General features: G+C 39.5%; 2 protein-coding genes and 1 non-coding gene across 8 annotated transcripts in view; 1 reads left to right on the top strand and 2 right to left on the bottom strand.

Annotated features, from left to right (window-relative positions):
- Positions 1-4,275, bottom strand: part of crebbpa (CREB binding lysine acetyltransferase a) — a 38,996-nt gene extending 34,721 nt beyond the window's left edge. For 5 of the 6 annotated variants that reach the window (XM_028017178.1, XM_028017180.1, XM_028017184.1 and 2 more), the window contains exon 1: positions 3,361-4,274. In XM_028017178.1, coding sequence (XP_027872979.1) covers positions 3,361-3,448 — 88 coding nt within the window. In that variant the 5' untranslated portion in view covers positions 3,449-4,274. Of the gene's footprint in view, positions 1-3,360 lie in introns of all 6 variants that reach the window. The other variant, XM_028017181.1, reaches the window with a different exon arrangement.
- A 1,960-nt stretch (positions 4,276-6,235) lies between these two features.
- LOC114144541 (adenylate cyclase 9) overlaps positions 6,236-14,572 on the bottom strand; it is a 44,826-nt gene continuing 36,489 nt past the window's right edge. The window contains exons 9-11 of the mRNA XM_028017478.1: positions 14,237-14,266; positions 12,788-13,061; positions 6,236-12,668 (exon numbers count right to left, since the gene is read on the bottom strand). Of these exons, the coding sequence (XP_027873279.1) occupies positions 11,706-12,668; positions 12,788-13,061; positions 14,237-14,266 (1,267 nt within the window). The 3' untranslated portion in view covers positions 6,236-11,705. The remainder of the gene's footprint in view (positions 12,669-12,787; positions 13,062-14,236; positions 14,267-14,572) is intronic.
- Positions 7,349-7,420, top strand: trnad-guc (transfer RNA aspartic acid (anticodon GUC)). The gene has a single exon. It is a non-coding gene; the product is annotated as a tRNA-Asp (tRNA).

Here is a 14,572-nt window from a genome sequence, read left to right as displayed (position 1 = left end):
TCATCTCTTCCCATTTCTTTTTCTCGTGGTTTTTCTAGTTGCCCGCAGGCAGCGATTTAAATGGTGTTTCTCCAGGAGCGTACAGTTCATCTCTTATTTGGATTTGATGCGTACGTGTCGGCAACAGAATATATGGCCGTCTCATACAAGAATCTGTCTTTGGCTCTCAAAAACATATTTTTGTCATTGTGAATTATTGCACTGTGATACAGTCTAGTTTAATGTAAAGTAAAAGGTGAGGGTGAGTGGTATTGTCTGGATTGTTTATACTTATTCATCAATACAAATTTAAACAGTAGATTGGGGCCAGTTATATTACTGCTTTTAATTTATTTGATTTATTTAATTTATAAGGTTTGAGAACGGTAAAAGATTTAAAAACAGCTAAAATGTTCCCTTTAACCATTCATTCGTAGCCTTTTAATGCGATACCAGAGAAAACAAATGGGCCTAGAGAAATGCCTTGCAGCCCTTCCCCCACCTGTTGCTACAAACTGCTGTAAGCTGGCTGCCAAAGCAGATGTCCTGATTAACCAATCAATCAATATTAGCACGTCAGACATGCTTTTGCTTTTACTGTCTTTTACCATTTTCTCCACCGTCGGTAAATAAATAGATTTTAAAATAGTAAATCCAGTTACTGTATGCAGTTTATTTATGTGTGTGGTGTCTTAAAGAATTACAAATGGGTAGTTTTTCAAGAGCTGTATTTGTGTTTTTGGGGCGATGATTGCTGCGCCCCTAAAAAAGTAGTAATAGTTTCATCATCATCACAATAGTGCCACAAAATATTGTGATAAAATTTTAAGTCCATATTGCCCGCCCCTGCTTGCCATGTATTGCAAGAAAGTAAAAGTAAAAACAAGAAGGACCTTGGAGCTCAATTTTTTTTTTTAAATCTTTGCACACAATAAAATTCTGGCAAACTGCAAGAATGGATTTAAACGAATGCCTCCAATAGACCACTGCCTGTAAGAGAAATCTACAAACTACTTCTATACAAAGCATAAAGTAGATTTTAATGCTGCATTTCAAGAGAGGAGATGCCTGTTGCAGGAAAAAAAAAAAGAGAGAAAAGTAGTGTGAGGCATTTGGACAAACTCAAGCAAAAAGAGGCTTAAAAAAGGAGGCAGCTCACACTAATTACACCAAAGAGGAGATTATCAAACTCTCCTTCGATTTCTTTGAGTGTATATTTTGAAGATGTGCAAATGCAGGGACAACACTTGTGGATTGCATTTTTCTGGTTCGCCTGTGCACACAGACATGTCTAGTTTTTAAAAATCAGAGGCTACACAAAGCTCTAGCACTGAGCCCTTTTCTCCTTCGCAACACCTGCAACCTCGTCCTCCGACAGAGCACAACATTTTTCAAACAACTTTCACGGCAAACATCCTCATCTGTCATCAGCGGAACCATTTCTGCGAGGCTGGGATGAAATTACAATGCTATTGCTGAAAATGGCAATGATGGTTTTATTTCTTTACAATCACCAACATTACTCTCCGGGAGCTTCAGCATCTCAGCCAATAAACATAAAGATCAGCATTAAGGGTGCTTAAGAGTCCATACAACTGGCAAATATATTGCTAAAATATGCAGAGTGTGAATGCCAGTCACTGGAAATGGGAGTATTTCACCAAATATTGCCTCCAAGCTGTTATTTGCATTATTCTGTAAACTGACTTTGTGATGCTGATTGCAAATTGATATATTGTGCAGCTCCTATATCCATATGACTATTTCTCAGCAACATAGAAAGGGGTTAGGGATAAGGTTTTTTATTTAATTTACTTGGGGCAAATAGACTTTTTTTTTGTTTTTAAATCAACCAAATATTAAGTTAGGTCATGTTTTCAACTACCTTTATCCCAGAAATCAAGTGATTTGATGAATGAGTAGATGCTTTTGTCTGAAGTTCAGCATTTACATTCTTTATAGTAAACAAGTATGTAAGCTTTAGTATTTGTTCTAAAAAAAGTATATATTCTCTGTTATCGATTTCAATTACAAAATATTCTACAAGAAGGAACGGGATGATATCTGCTGAATAAAGCGATTATGACAAATCAAGTATGTCATTCAGTCTCACTACTGAGGCTGAACAGAATAGTGATCGTCCTAGGATTCCTTCTTTCTCTGCTTGATTCAAAATTAGAACCGGCTGCACATATTTTTAGTTTTTCATACATTTGTAGTACTTGGAGGCAACAAAACCATCTGTATTCCTGGAGAGAACTAAAATCAGCATCAGTGTCAAGGCAAAAATGTTCATTTAGAACTTAAACACTTGATCTTGGCATCACTTTAGAGTTTGTGTATTGCTCTTTAGGAGAGAAATTTAGAGTACAACTCTTCTGAAAAGTTCCTACACTTCTAACATTGCATCTAACCCTACATTTTTTAAGCACATGCTGAGAAAAACACATAAAGCTGCAGTTAAGAGAAGGGATGCTAATATCAGCCAGTTTGTTCCTTCTGTTTGCGCTCCGATCGTTTTATTAGTAATAACGCTACTGACTGTATTATCCCCTCTAAACTAGCTACAGCTTTTTCATTTCTGCACATTTCTGTATGTAGAATTTTCAATAAGGCACAAATACCCAGAATATCGTTTTTTAAATTAGAAAATTCTTGTTTTCCACATGGCTTTTTATTTTACTTGCATTTGTTATATTGCTTACAGATTTGGTCTAAAGTAGCATTGGACTTAATAGAAAGCGGTATTTGCAACAAAAAAAAAAAAAAAGCAATCTAGCTTAATCAAGTTTATAAATCAAGTCTTCAAAGGCTGCAATGCAGGACATAAAGGAGATAAACTACCCTAGAATCACAGGTTTTCACCCAACACAGTTGATTTAGCATCCTTTTAAAGTTGTTATATGGAAGTTTCAAATTAAATAGTTTTATTTTGACACAACACGTCTGTAGACATTTTGTTTGAGCACATATAGCAGTACTTTTAAAGGCATACGGGAATAACTATCGTTGGTTTATTGTCTAGTTCTCTTGACACACGAGCCGAACGGACCGAGCTGGCCAACAACACACAGGAAGCTTGCCATTGACTGCAGCTGTGTCCAGGAGTGGAGCTGTGCAGGTCTGCCAAACTGAATTAATGCCATGCTGCCCAACAACGCGTCGACGTAAACGGGGATTGTACAGAGAGAACGAAACCATAACAGTACCGTAAACCAGCCAGCCCACCAGTCTACCTAACTCACCTGTTATTAAATCTGAGCGTGTTCCCCTTGGTTGATACGGAGGAGTTAGTGAGCTATATCAGAGGGTCTAATAGTGAGTGCGAATCGTCAAAACAGTTTTTTTTTATTTTATTTAGAAAGCGTGTTCAGGCCTTACCTTGTCCATCAGACGCTGATAGGGCAGGTGAATTTAGTTTCGGTCGCTTGGAGCTGGGAGGTCCAACATCCAGCAGGTTTTCAGCCATAGTTGTCTTCAGAATCTGTCTGGCTTCTTTATTTTTGCACTAACTTATGACAGGGAAGGTTTTGTTTTGTTTTCTATCAGCCGGAGCCTTCCCAGTTAGCACATTAGCAAGTTGGCAGCTTAGTTAGCTAACTGGCTAATTGCCTGCTACCAGCTCTGGTAACTGTTAGCTACTCCTCGCTGTTAAGAGTCAACGTCTTTCAAAAGAGATGCAATAGCGCCCCGCTCCGCCACCGCCATTCACCCCATGATAATCCAACACCCAACACCCACATTATTACCATTAAATAACCCGAAATAAAAGAGTCCCCATGTAAAAATCGAGCTTCAACGAGTCAATCCAGATAAATCATGTAGGCTGCTGCATACCGGGCAAAAAGTCGTAATTTCTAAATGTTTAAAGTACCCATTTTGCGTGACGTCAAATTTCTTCATGCAAAAATCGCGCGAAGCTCCGCAAAAATGCACATTTGCACAAAAATGCAATTTTTTGAAAAATCCTCCCCGAAAGCCGCGACCTGGTCCTCCGCTTGCCGACGGTAAACAATGCTGCTCCCGAACGGGCGACAGGGGGCTCGAATCGCCGCACTCTGAAGGGGAAATCAGATATACGGAGCAATTCTGCCCGACGACCACCGTTCCGATTCCAGTTTTTTTGCACAAAACGTTCCGGGAGCGACGTTAAGGTTTCGTTTTCGACAGAAGGACGCTGTCATAGCCAGGTAATGGTGCTGTATTTCTACGCGAAACCCAGTGTTGGATCGAAATCCCAATTCCGAGCCACGACAAGATGGCGGCTGTTGATTCCTTCGATACAAAAAAGTTTTTTTTTTTTTCTTTTCCAGATCGACTGTGGAGGGGGAGGGGCCGCACAATCACGCCCTGCGTAAAAACACTGCCGCTGGGCGCCGCTAGGGGCGCTCAAGCACTATGAATTATAAAGCAGTTCATCGCTCGTTAATTTTTTTTTCTACTGCTGTAAATTTAAATAAAGTGAATGACATTTTTGTCAAAAACCACGGGAAAAATGTTTATTTTGAAATATTGAACATACAAACCTGTATGGCTCTCTGATGAACAGAATTAATATTTTACAACCTCATGCCTGTGAAATAAAATAAACATATTTACTACAATCTGCCTTTGTTGTTTTTTTCTTTTCTATATGTACTGTTCTTTTGATCCTTCATGTTATTTTTTCTAATATTCTCATAATTATACTTTTGTATGTACTTGTGCTTTTTTCAGATTTCACCTTGTGAAAATATTTTATTGAAAAGATTGTATATTATTTTTCTCATGCTAATTTTCTAAAACCTAGAGTAATAGGCAATTATCTAATTTATTAACTTAATAAATTTTATATATATATATATAAATCAGGCAAAGAACTTACCAAGAATTCCGTGATTACATTAATAAGTTCTTTTCTTTTCTATTTACATTGTCATGAACAAAATATGAAATACTTTGATACTTTTTATAATGAACATTGCTTATGAACTAGACGTAACATCTGTACAACTTTAACTATCCAGTAACATATCTTCCATCCCCAATTATGTTTTACCATTACTATCTTGTAGCTCACTGAGAGGCACAAATATATATTTTTTAAATACCCATCTAGATCAATTATTTTTTCTGTTATTATCCGTACCATTCATTCAGCAGCAAAATACCTTGGTTTTAATACTTAAACGATATGCCATAATTCAATTTGTTTTCTAAATGTTAGTTTGGGTATGCTAGTGCTTCTGGGGCACGATAATGGGAAATAAAATATTATCTTTCCATTCTATACACTAAAGATCCATTGTAAGTTTTTTCAGTATTATGTTAGGATGCTGCGATGTTTTTCATTCCCTTAAGCCCATAGGCCAACAAACAATGAGTTTTAGAAGGAGTCTGTTATACTAACAAGGCATCTTAAAACAATGCAGGAACACATGACAGCTGCAGGTTTTGATTAGATATCAGTGTGCATATTGTTGATCTTGAGTTCTGCATTTTGATCTGCAGTATTCCACTTCAACATTTATTTCTTACATACTGGAAAAAGGAAGAACTGGATTACACCATGACTCCCGCTTAAGCCAATACACACATTGAACAGTTTGCTAATAAACATCCCTTTCTTTTTTCTGACACATGCACATGTAAAAAAACAAAAACAAATTCAAATTAAATGTAACGAATTAAATGCGTAGATGTACAAACAATGAGTGCTTTTCAGGACCATGTGTTGATAAAAGATGCATAAGATAATGCACTCAAATAATACATTGTGAGTCTCTGTTACGAAAATATTGCAAATGCATTCAAAATCAATCAACGCTATTCTGGAACATGCCAGAATGTTTGTGGGAGCTGCTTTAATGTGATCATCTAAACGAACAATGAAGTCATGCTGTTTCACTGGTGCTTCCTTTAGTTTTCTTACACAACAAAATCGTATTTCTGATGCATGCTGAGGGTTTTCCAACACACAGTGATGAAAGGAAATGAAAAATAAAAGGATAGTGAAAAGATTTAATCAGACTTAACCCACATTTGAAGCTCAGTGGAGGCAGTGTCATGATACGGGATTAGCTCTTTACCTTTGAACATTGATCGCTGTAATCATAGAAGTAAGTCTGTGACTGGATCGTCTGACTCCCTTTGAACAAACTCTTCATTCTTAGTGCAGAAATAATTACAGTGTGAGTATAGCGAAGAATCAAAAGAACTCGCATGCAGTCGAGATAAACTCCTCTCTCTGGTACAACATCACAAATCACAGACTCGGTAGTTTTCAATGTAATGTTTTATTTGTGGCTGTATACAGATGTGTGCTACTGGAAAGGTGGTGCACTTGTCAACTTGTGAAATCTCTTCTTTTTTTTTTTTTCTTTGTATGCTGTGCTGCCATGGCCTAAAACTCACACAGGATTACTTAGCAACATAAGGCATTGAGGTCGTCAAGGAAATGCGTGCGTACGTGTGTGAAACCTTCCTTCACAAAAGACCTGGTATTTCGTCCAACCTTTTTTTTTGTGCTGTGGCTCATCGAAAGCGAGCGATCTGGGAACATGGATCACAGGTGTACAAAAAAGAAATAAAAAATTGAGAGCTTATGACTGAAGTCTAACATAAATATTTTTGTCTCTAGCTACTGTGACACCTGCTGAAGATGCTTCTTTGGATTCTCATGGTATTAATGCAACTAGGGTTAAATCATTTGACACTATAACCACACTTCACACACACAACAATTTCAGAAAAACAAGGACTCCAACTAAAAAAAAAAAAAAAAAGGCACTGATTGTGTATGTGGGGATGCCCAGTGGCAGAGGTAACCAAACGTTTTTCTATGCTACAGATGAGGCAGATGGATACGGTGGCGTGCGAAAGTATTCACAGCCTTTGAACTTTTAAAATTTTGTCACATTACAACCACACGCTTTGATGTACTTTATCTGGACGTTATGCAACGTAGTACATAACTGTGAAGTGGGCAGAAAATGATACGTGGTCTTATTTTCTTTTGTTTTTAGATAAGTCTTTAAAGTTGCAGTGTGTAACTTTTAAAAACAATATGTCTTACACATATTTATTAAAACTGTCACTATGCTTTGACGGTAATATGTGAAAAAAAAAAAAAATCAAACTCCACTGCCTCCTGCTTGTGGTCCAACTGTCATCTGCAGAAACAACCAATCAGAGCCAGGGGGAGGGTCTCAGCACTGTCAATCATCCTTGTGTATACCCAGTTCAAACACTCCCCCTTGCTCTCTGTTACATTCCTCCACACAGAAGCCTGTTGTGAATGCTCAAGCTAGTTAGCACAGCCACCAGTAACAGCCAATGAACTAGTTTCCTGCAATGGTGCTAAATGTACTGAATGTACGCGCATTTATTATCCTCGTTAGTACAGTGGTGAGTATCCCCGCCTGTCACGCGGGAGACCGGGGTTCGATTCCCTGACGGGGAGTGAAGTTTGTTTAAGGTCCCTCTTGAAAATGAGATCTAGATCTCAACAGGGTTTACCTGATTAAATAAAGGAATATTAGCAGCGTGTACATGAGCATGAATGACTACACTACATGGTTGCAATTTTAACAAATATGGTAAATGGGTAAAAACCCCTCCAAAAAAACCATACTGTTCAAAAATGTTACATACTGCACCTCACTCTTGCATTCAGACGTTACCCAATAATAAATTAAGAGTCTATCTGAGTGCAATTTAATCTCAGTAGAAATCCAGCTGTTAGAGAACTTTAGCAAAGAAACAGCTACACAATGACCAAGAAACACAGCAGACAGGCTGAGGGAAAATGTTGAGGAGAAGTTAAAAGCAACGTTAGGCAAAACACTTAAGACCGGGGCAACGGTTCATCTTCCAGCTGGACAATAACCCAAAAACTAATAACTACAGCTACAATGGAATGGCTTAGATCAGAGCACATTCATGTGCTAAGATGGCCCAGTCAAAGTCCAGACCTGAATCCAATAAAGAATCTGTGCAAAGACCTGAAAATGGTTCCCAAACAGTCCCTGATAAAGTACACTCAAGTCTGTGGTTGTAATGAGACACAATGTGAAAACGTCTAGGCGATATAAATACTCCCGACAGGTACTGAGAATAGAGAAGATTTTCCCTTTTACATTTTTTCTGAAATGACAACACATCCTCTTCCCCCCTCCCAGTCCGGCTCTAACAGCGAAATGTAAATAATGTAATTCCTGTACAAACATGGAGGCAGCAGCAGCAGCAAAGAAATGAAACACTGAAGATTGGTTAATCTCGAGGATTTCCTTTTGCATCTTTTCTCTTATTTACTTTAGGTAAAAGTTAGATGTCTCACAGTACATACACCCCCCACCCCCCCCCCACACACACACACACACACTACAAGAGAGAGACATGTGCTTTGAGGAGAAGAGATCGAACATGAGCGGGAAGTGAAAGGGCAAAAGAGCAAACTGTGGCAGTGATTCGATGCGAAACCCCGTCGGATTTCAACGGTGAGGAATCTGTCAACTCAAACTTGCAGCAAACGTTGTGGCAGCTTGATTTTCTTAAAACATACAATCATAATCAAATCATCCTCATGAAAAATGTATCATGTAAAAAAACAAACAAAAAAAGGTGTACTAAAATACTGAAATAGAAAAAAAAAAAACAGCCACAACTTTAGGCACCACAAAACAATCAACTAGCTATTGTTGCACTTCACTTACAGACCACTTCATTAAAGTGGCACAATATTTATACAGTAGAGGGCTCCTTCCCCAGGGAAGAAGCTCTGAAATGTCACAACGCTTCAACAGCAAGCTGTAGGGCTAAACTCAAATTCAGCTAACTAAACAGAATAGAAGTATCCTTTGTTGTCCCACAGTAGGGAAATTATATTAATTTTATTTCAGGTTTTTTTTTTTTTTTTGTTCCTTTGTTTCAAGCAGTAAAGGTGACCAGCGGAGCATCGCACAGTTTGACTCGGAGGTTTAACACACAGTGAACAGTAGACGAGCTGTGCTCTGACACAGAACAGGCGAATGGGGACTGTGATTGTTCCTCACGTTCCCAATTAAAGGTACACAACATAAAGGTACACAACACCCCAAAGTTGATTTGATTTCTAAACTCCCACCTCACTTGTAGACAAGCTTCCAGGTGAAGCAAACTAAAAACCTTTGTTTTTGAATTTGCTCCTTCTCAATCCGGGGGAGAGGGGGAAGCGAGTATATTGCATCCTCGAAAAGCAGATCATGGTTTCACTGGACAGTACGCTTCAGAAGTCCTCGATAGTCATCGAGCTTTTTCACATGTTGTCATGTTGCAAGCAGAAACCTCAATGTGCTGAAGCGAAGCGTGGGATTTCATGCGACAGACCAGCACAAATTGGTGGAGAATTAACAGGTGTGTGCATCCATTCGTCTCGATGAGATGAGGATACGCCAGCAGCTAACAATTATTTTGGTAATTGATTATTCTATCGACGATCCTGATGTTTAATCAGACAGAGGAAATGGGCAAATTCTGCAGAGTATTTATTGAACTATTTACGCTTACTTCAAACAATATTGGAAATACATTAAAAACACAGATAAATAATTTAATTCCTTTTTAAAATAATACAGAAATAGACATTTTATTGCCTTAAATGCAACAACATAGCATTCTGTTAGTGATTGATCATTTGTAGCAAAGCTAAAAAAAAAAAATACTTCTATCAACAACATGTGAAAAAGCTCAGCCTGACTTAATCAATAAATTGTAGGGCTAATGTGTTGATTATTTTTTCGGATTAGCCAATCAATAATTGGATAGAAAAAGGGACTCAATAGGAGATTTTATTTACTATTTAGTTATTTATTTATTTATTGTTTTTTACTAGATTTGAGTAAAATGAAGCTAACGCTGTGTCACTTGATAAGTTCTGGGTAGAATATATTTACTGATAAAAAACGTTTGTTTTTTTAAATTATAAATGCAAAATGTACAGTATATATCTTTTGTAAAGTCTTGATTTAATTACTGCTTTGACTATGTTGCTTTCTTTTTCTTTTTTTGAGTCTCTATTCTCCATTTAACGATTAATCGCTTACTAACTTATTTTTAAAAAACACGAATAATTCACATTTTCACCAAGGATACTCAAATCTGAACTTTTTGGTCTACATTCAAAATGCCTCGTGGCTGGAAATAAAAATAAAAAAAAGAACACTACACATCAACCTGGATATATAATCAACATGGTGAAACATAGTGGCAGCGGCATCATGCTGTGGGAATGTTTTTCTTCAGGATGGAGCAAGCAGCTCCAAATCTTGAAAGAAAAACCTGTTAGGAGTTTACAAAGACTGAAGGTTCACCTTTCAGCATGACACTGAGCCAGAGCTACAAAGGAACGTGTTTGGGCCAAAGCGTGGTCATGTCACAATGACCTAAATAAAGTGAAAATTTGACTTGGAATCAGTGCAAGAGTTTAGAATTGCCGTTTTTTACTAAAGCTCTCAGTGTGACTGAGCTGATGTCGTTTTTGCAAAGAAGAATATGTAAGTCTCTAGATGTATAAAGGAAGTAGAGACTTGCAACAAAATCCTGGTTCCACGAGGGAATGACTTGGGAGGGCTGACAACAAATGACCGCCACACTTTTCAGATTTCATTCAATCATTCTCATCGATATTTGTACTGGTTTTACACTACTTTGTATTGATCTATTGCATAAAATCCCAATAGCATACATTGAGGAAACTGGAAAATGACAAGATGCAAAAAAGCTCAAGATGCTTGAATACTTTTGCAAGGCACTGTAGGTGTTTAAAGTGCCTTCCTGTTCTCTGATGGTGTCCCTGCTTCAGAAACACATTTTGTTCAGATCTATTTTCCCTTATGTGTCTAAGCTTCTGTGCTTTCACTGTAAGATCTTTCCCCAGAGTCTCTAAGAAGCAATCAAGCTGTAAAAACGGCTAAATACAAGTGGTAAAAATAAAACAAAAACACTGTGCAAGAACTGTGCTTAAAATGTTCATCAAGTTGCTACACAAGCTAAAAAAAAATAAAAATCATCGAAGCAGCCTGCTTTTGCAGCATATCCTCTTATAAGTGAATCTCTGGGCATAAATGAATACTGTATTTAGGCCCTTATGTCAAAGCAGTATGCGTAATATTAACACTGCCTTGTGTAATTCCCTCAATTTTCCCCTAATTTCCCACTAAGCCCATAACACGGCGTTGGCACTTACATAAAAACTAACATGATTTTCCCTTAGTGATTGATATGGCACAACGGTAATGATTTATAAAAAAAAACAACAACAAAAAACCAATACTTGCGTTAAAAAAATAAAGGATGAAATAAGAAACTACAGCATGATCTGTAGTCTAGGTTGTTCAATTCTTGTTCACTTTTCATATTTGTTCGTTCACTGTTCTAGTCCTGAAGGCACTTAATAAAAATATTAAGAAAAGACATAACACCTTAAAAACGTTCCTTTTTCCTCCTTCTTCATGCTTTTCATCGTGATAAGTCGCTGTGCTCAGCACAGCTCGAAAGTCCACTGTTATAGCGCTTGGGCAACGCTCCCATAGAAGATATTCAGCGGACCCCCCCGGCCCCGTTTTCAAGCCGCGGTGTGCGTTGAAACGATCCGCTGCTTCCTCCGTGCCAAAGAGGGAAAGGAAGAGACGTCCTTGCTGGCATCTGTAATCGGTCCTAAAGGGGTGGAAGCGGGGGAGAAGGAGACGGAGGAATAGCGGGATCTACGATCAGAGACGAGCGTAAAACTCCTCGTTGAGTTTTGTCAGCTCGTTCGCCTCTTCCTCCTCCTGACGCGTGAGAAGAGCGGGATCTGTCTGTGTAGCAGGGACTGTCTCAGAACTTGCAAGGCTGCTAAAGTCTCTGTCGGGGGACTCCTCAGGGATGTGTGCTAAGTCCCTGTAACCTTCATCCCTCTCTTCTATGCTCGTCGCTGGGTTGGGCTCGGATTTTGCTCCTGCAGCCCTTACAGCGCTTTGGGGCGGAGGGGACTGATTGGGAAGAGAGAAGGAAGTCTTACAAGAAGTTAATATTGTCGGTCCAACTCCAGCTGCCGGCTCCCTTTGCTCCTGGCAAAAGCTCTCCCCGCTTTTCGGGTAGAGAAAAGTCCTCATTTGGCCTTTACCCTTGACATTGACCGTCCCCCTGTAGTCGAACTCCAAGCCCATGGCACTGAGGACGGCGTGGCTCTCCTCGCTCACCTGCACCCGACACTCCACGCCGGTCGAGTCCATCCGGCTGGCGATGTTGACCGTGTCCCCCCAGATGTCATAGAGCAGCTTGGTCGTGCCGATCACTCCAGCCGTCAGCGGCCCGTGGTTGAACCCGATGCGCAGCTTGAAACCGAAGCCCAGCATATTCTTGTTGAAGTCGTCCAGGACGCCCATCATCTCCAAGGCAAAGTCGAAAAGCGCCCTCAGGTGCGTGTGGGGAGACTCGTCTTCGTCGTCCCCCGTCTGCTGGACGTTGAGCCCCGACGCCGCCATGTAGGTGGAGCCGATGGTCTTGATTTTCTCCACGCTCCTGAACTCGGGCTTGCGGAGGAGCTCGTCGAAGTCTCCGATCAGCTCGTTCAGGACACGATAGCACTCCTTCCCGCCCTCGTAGCTCTCTTCGTAGAACTCGCTGAAGTTGACGATGCTGGCAAAGATCACCCCCACGCTGTCGTGGTTCTTGGAGTAGCTCTGGGTCTCCTGGGCAAACAAGAAAAAAAGGGGAGGGGCAGAACAAATTAAAACAATCTCACTCTTTAAATCATTATAGCACCTCTTCTCATTATCTATAATAATTTAAACAAGCAAGCGAGGCAGACCTTGAGCTGGTCGGCGACATGGATGGGGATGATGTTGCCCAGTAGCCACTCAGCCTGGTCTCGCATCGTCTGGATTTTGGAGCGGTGCTTGTCAGCCTCCACGTTGCCATGGTAATGAAGGCGGTAGCTGACTTCGGACTCACGATTGAGAAACCAGACCAGAAGGAGAAGCAGGAAGAAGGCTAGGATCGCCTCCGTGACCAGGAAGTCAGAGAGTCTTGACGTGTCTGGGCTCAACTCGGACACACCGTCGCTGGAGGTGGAGACGTTCAACCTGTTTGGGGAGGAAACAGGATGAAAATTAGACCGACAAACGTGAAACACCGACGGCACGGTTGGATCAGAAGAGACAGATGTTACCTTGAAGATCCATAACATAAAGCAACCCATTTATATTTACTGACCAAAAGATTTCACAACTAAATGTTGACAACAATTGATGAAATACAAAATAAAAATAAAAAATAAATATTAAAGAGGCAAAAACACCAAAGAGAACCTCGATAATATTTATTTCTTCCTCTAAGAGGGATCCACTGCTTTCACTATTTTCAGGGTTTCTGGAAATGGGCTCATTTGTCACATTACAAAATACCTTTCCAAAATTGGCAACCTTTAAGCAGGTATTAAACATACTTTTGTATAATTGTTTTTGTATTAATTCTAATTTTAAATGTCGTTTTCATTGACTAAGTAAAAAATCATCATAATTAACAGAATGAAAGGCTTTCAAGCATCCATCTGTGTGTAAATAATCTATATAACGTGTTTCAGTTACGGATAAAGTTCCTCAAATAAATGGACTATTTTTATAATATTCAGATTCATTGAATTTGGTCTGTATAATGAACTCGACGTGTGATAATAAAACACAGTTTTTAGAATTCAAGGCGGAAAAATTGCACAAAGAAAACACAAGTGCTTACAAGCTTTGCAACATATCTCATAAGGTCGATGAAAACCATCTTCTTAGGAATCGTTCTTTTACAGATAAAAAAAAAAAGCTACAATCTTATGAATTTTACGACTATAACTAACCAGCTACAATCTCTCTCAAGTGTGGAATAATGTTACGATCTAGCAGCAGGTGTAATGAAATGAGCTCCTTTAAAGAAGAACTATGCCAATTTCTTCTCCAGACGGTGCGATTAATTAAATCTCTGATGTGTCTCAAACACAAAAATTCAAGCCAGTTTGAGCTGGATGAGTTATTTTCACTACGAGTGGCACTTTAGCAGCCATTACTACTGCTGCACGGAGAGCGAGCGAGAGAAAGAGAGAGAGAGAGAGACAGGCAGCACAATAAAGAGCAGATGAAACCAAAAAAAAAGGAGCAAAAGCCAAACAGAGCTGTAGTAATGAGAAATACAGAACAGAGCTGTCGCTCCTGTTGACCCCCTCAAATGTCAGTCTTCGATCAAACCGCTCTGTTTCTATGGAAACACTCACCCATGAACTGGCACGGCGTTATTACTTGAGCTGAAAGGAGATGAGAGTGATGTCAGCGAGGAGAAAGGACTAGTCAGTCACACACATTCGAACCACGACGTACACACACACACACACACACACACACACACACACACACTCACACACACCCACACACAAATATATATATGCTTCGGTTCAGCGTAGCAAAAATGAGATATTCAAACTTCTGTGGTTAAACTGGTTGATTTCTGTTTTAGTCGCATCAGAGACAGATAAATTCTTGAAATCTGAACAGCCTGTCTACGTAATGGTTAATGACGGCTACATAACTTGGTGAGCGAGTGAGTGAGTGCA

This window comes from Xiphophorus couchianus, chromosome 5 (assembly GCF_001444195.1).
Source record: "Xiphophorus couchianus chromosome 5, X_couchianus-1.0, whole genome shotgun sequence".
Classification (NCBI taxonomy): domain Eukaryota; kingdom Metazoa; phylum Chordata; class Actinopteri; order Cyprinodontiformes; family Poeciliidae; genus Xiphophorus; species Xiphophorus couchianus.
The sequence above is the reverse complement of the archived record's forward strand: the minus strand, read 5'-3'. Positions and strand labels throughout refer to the sequence as shown.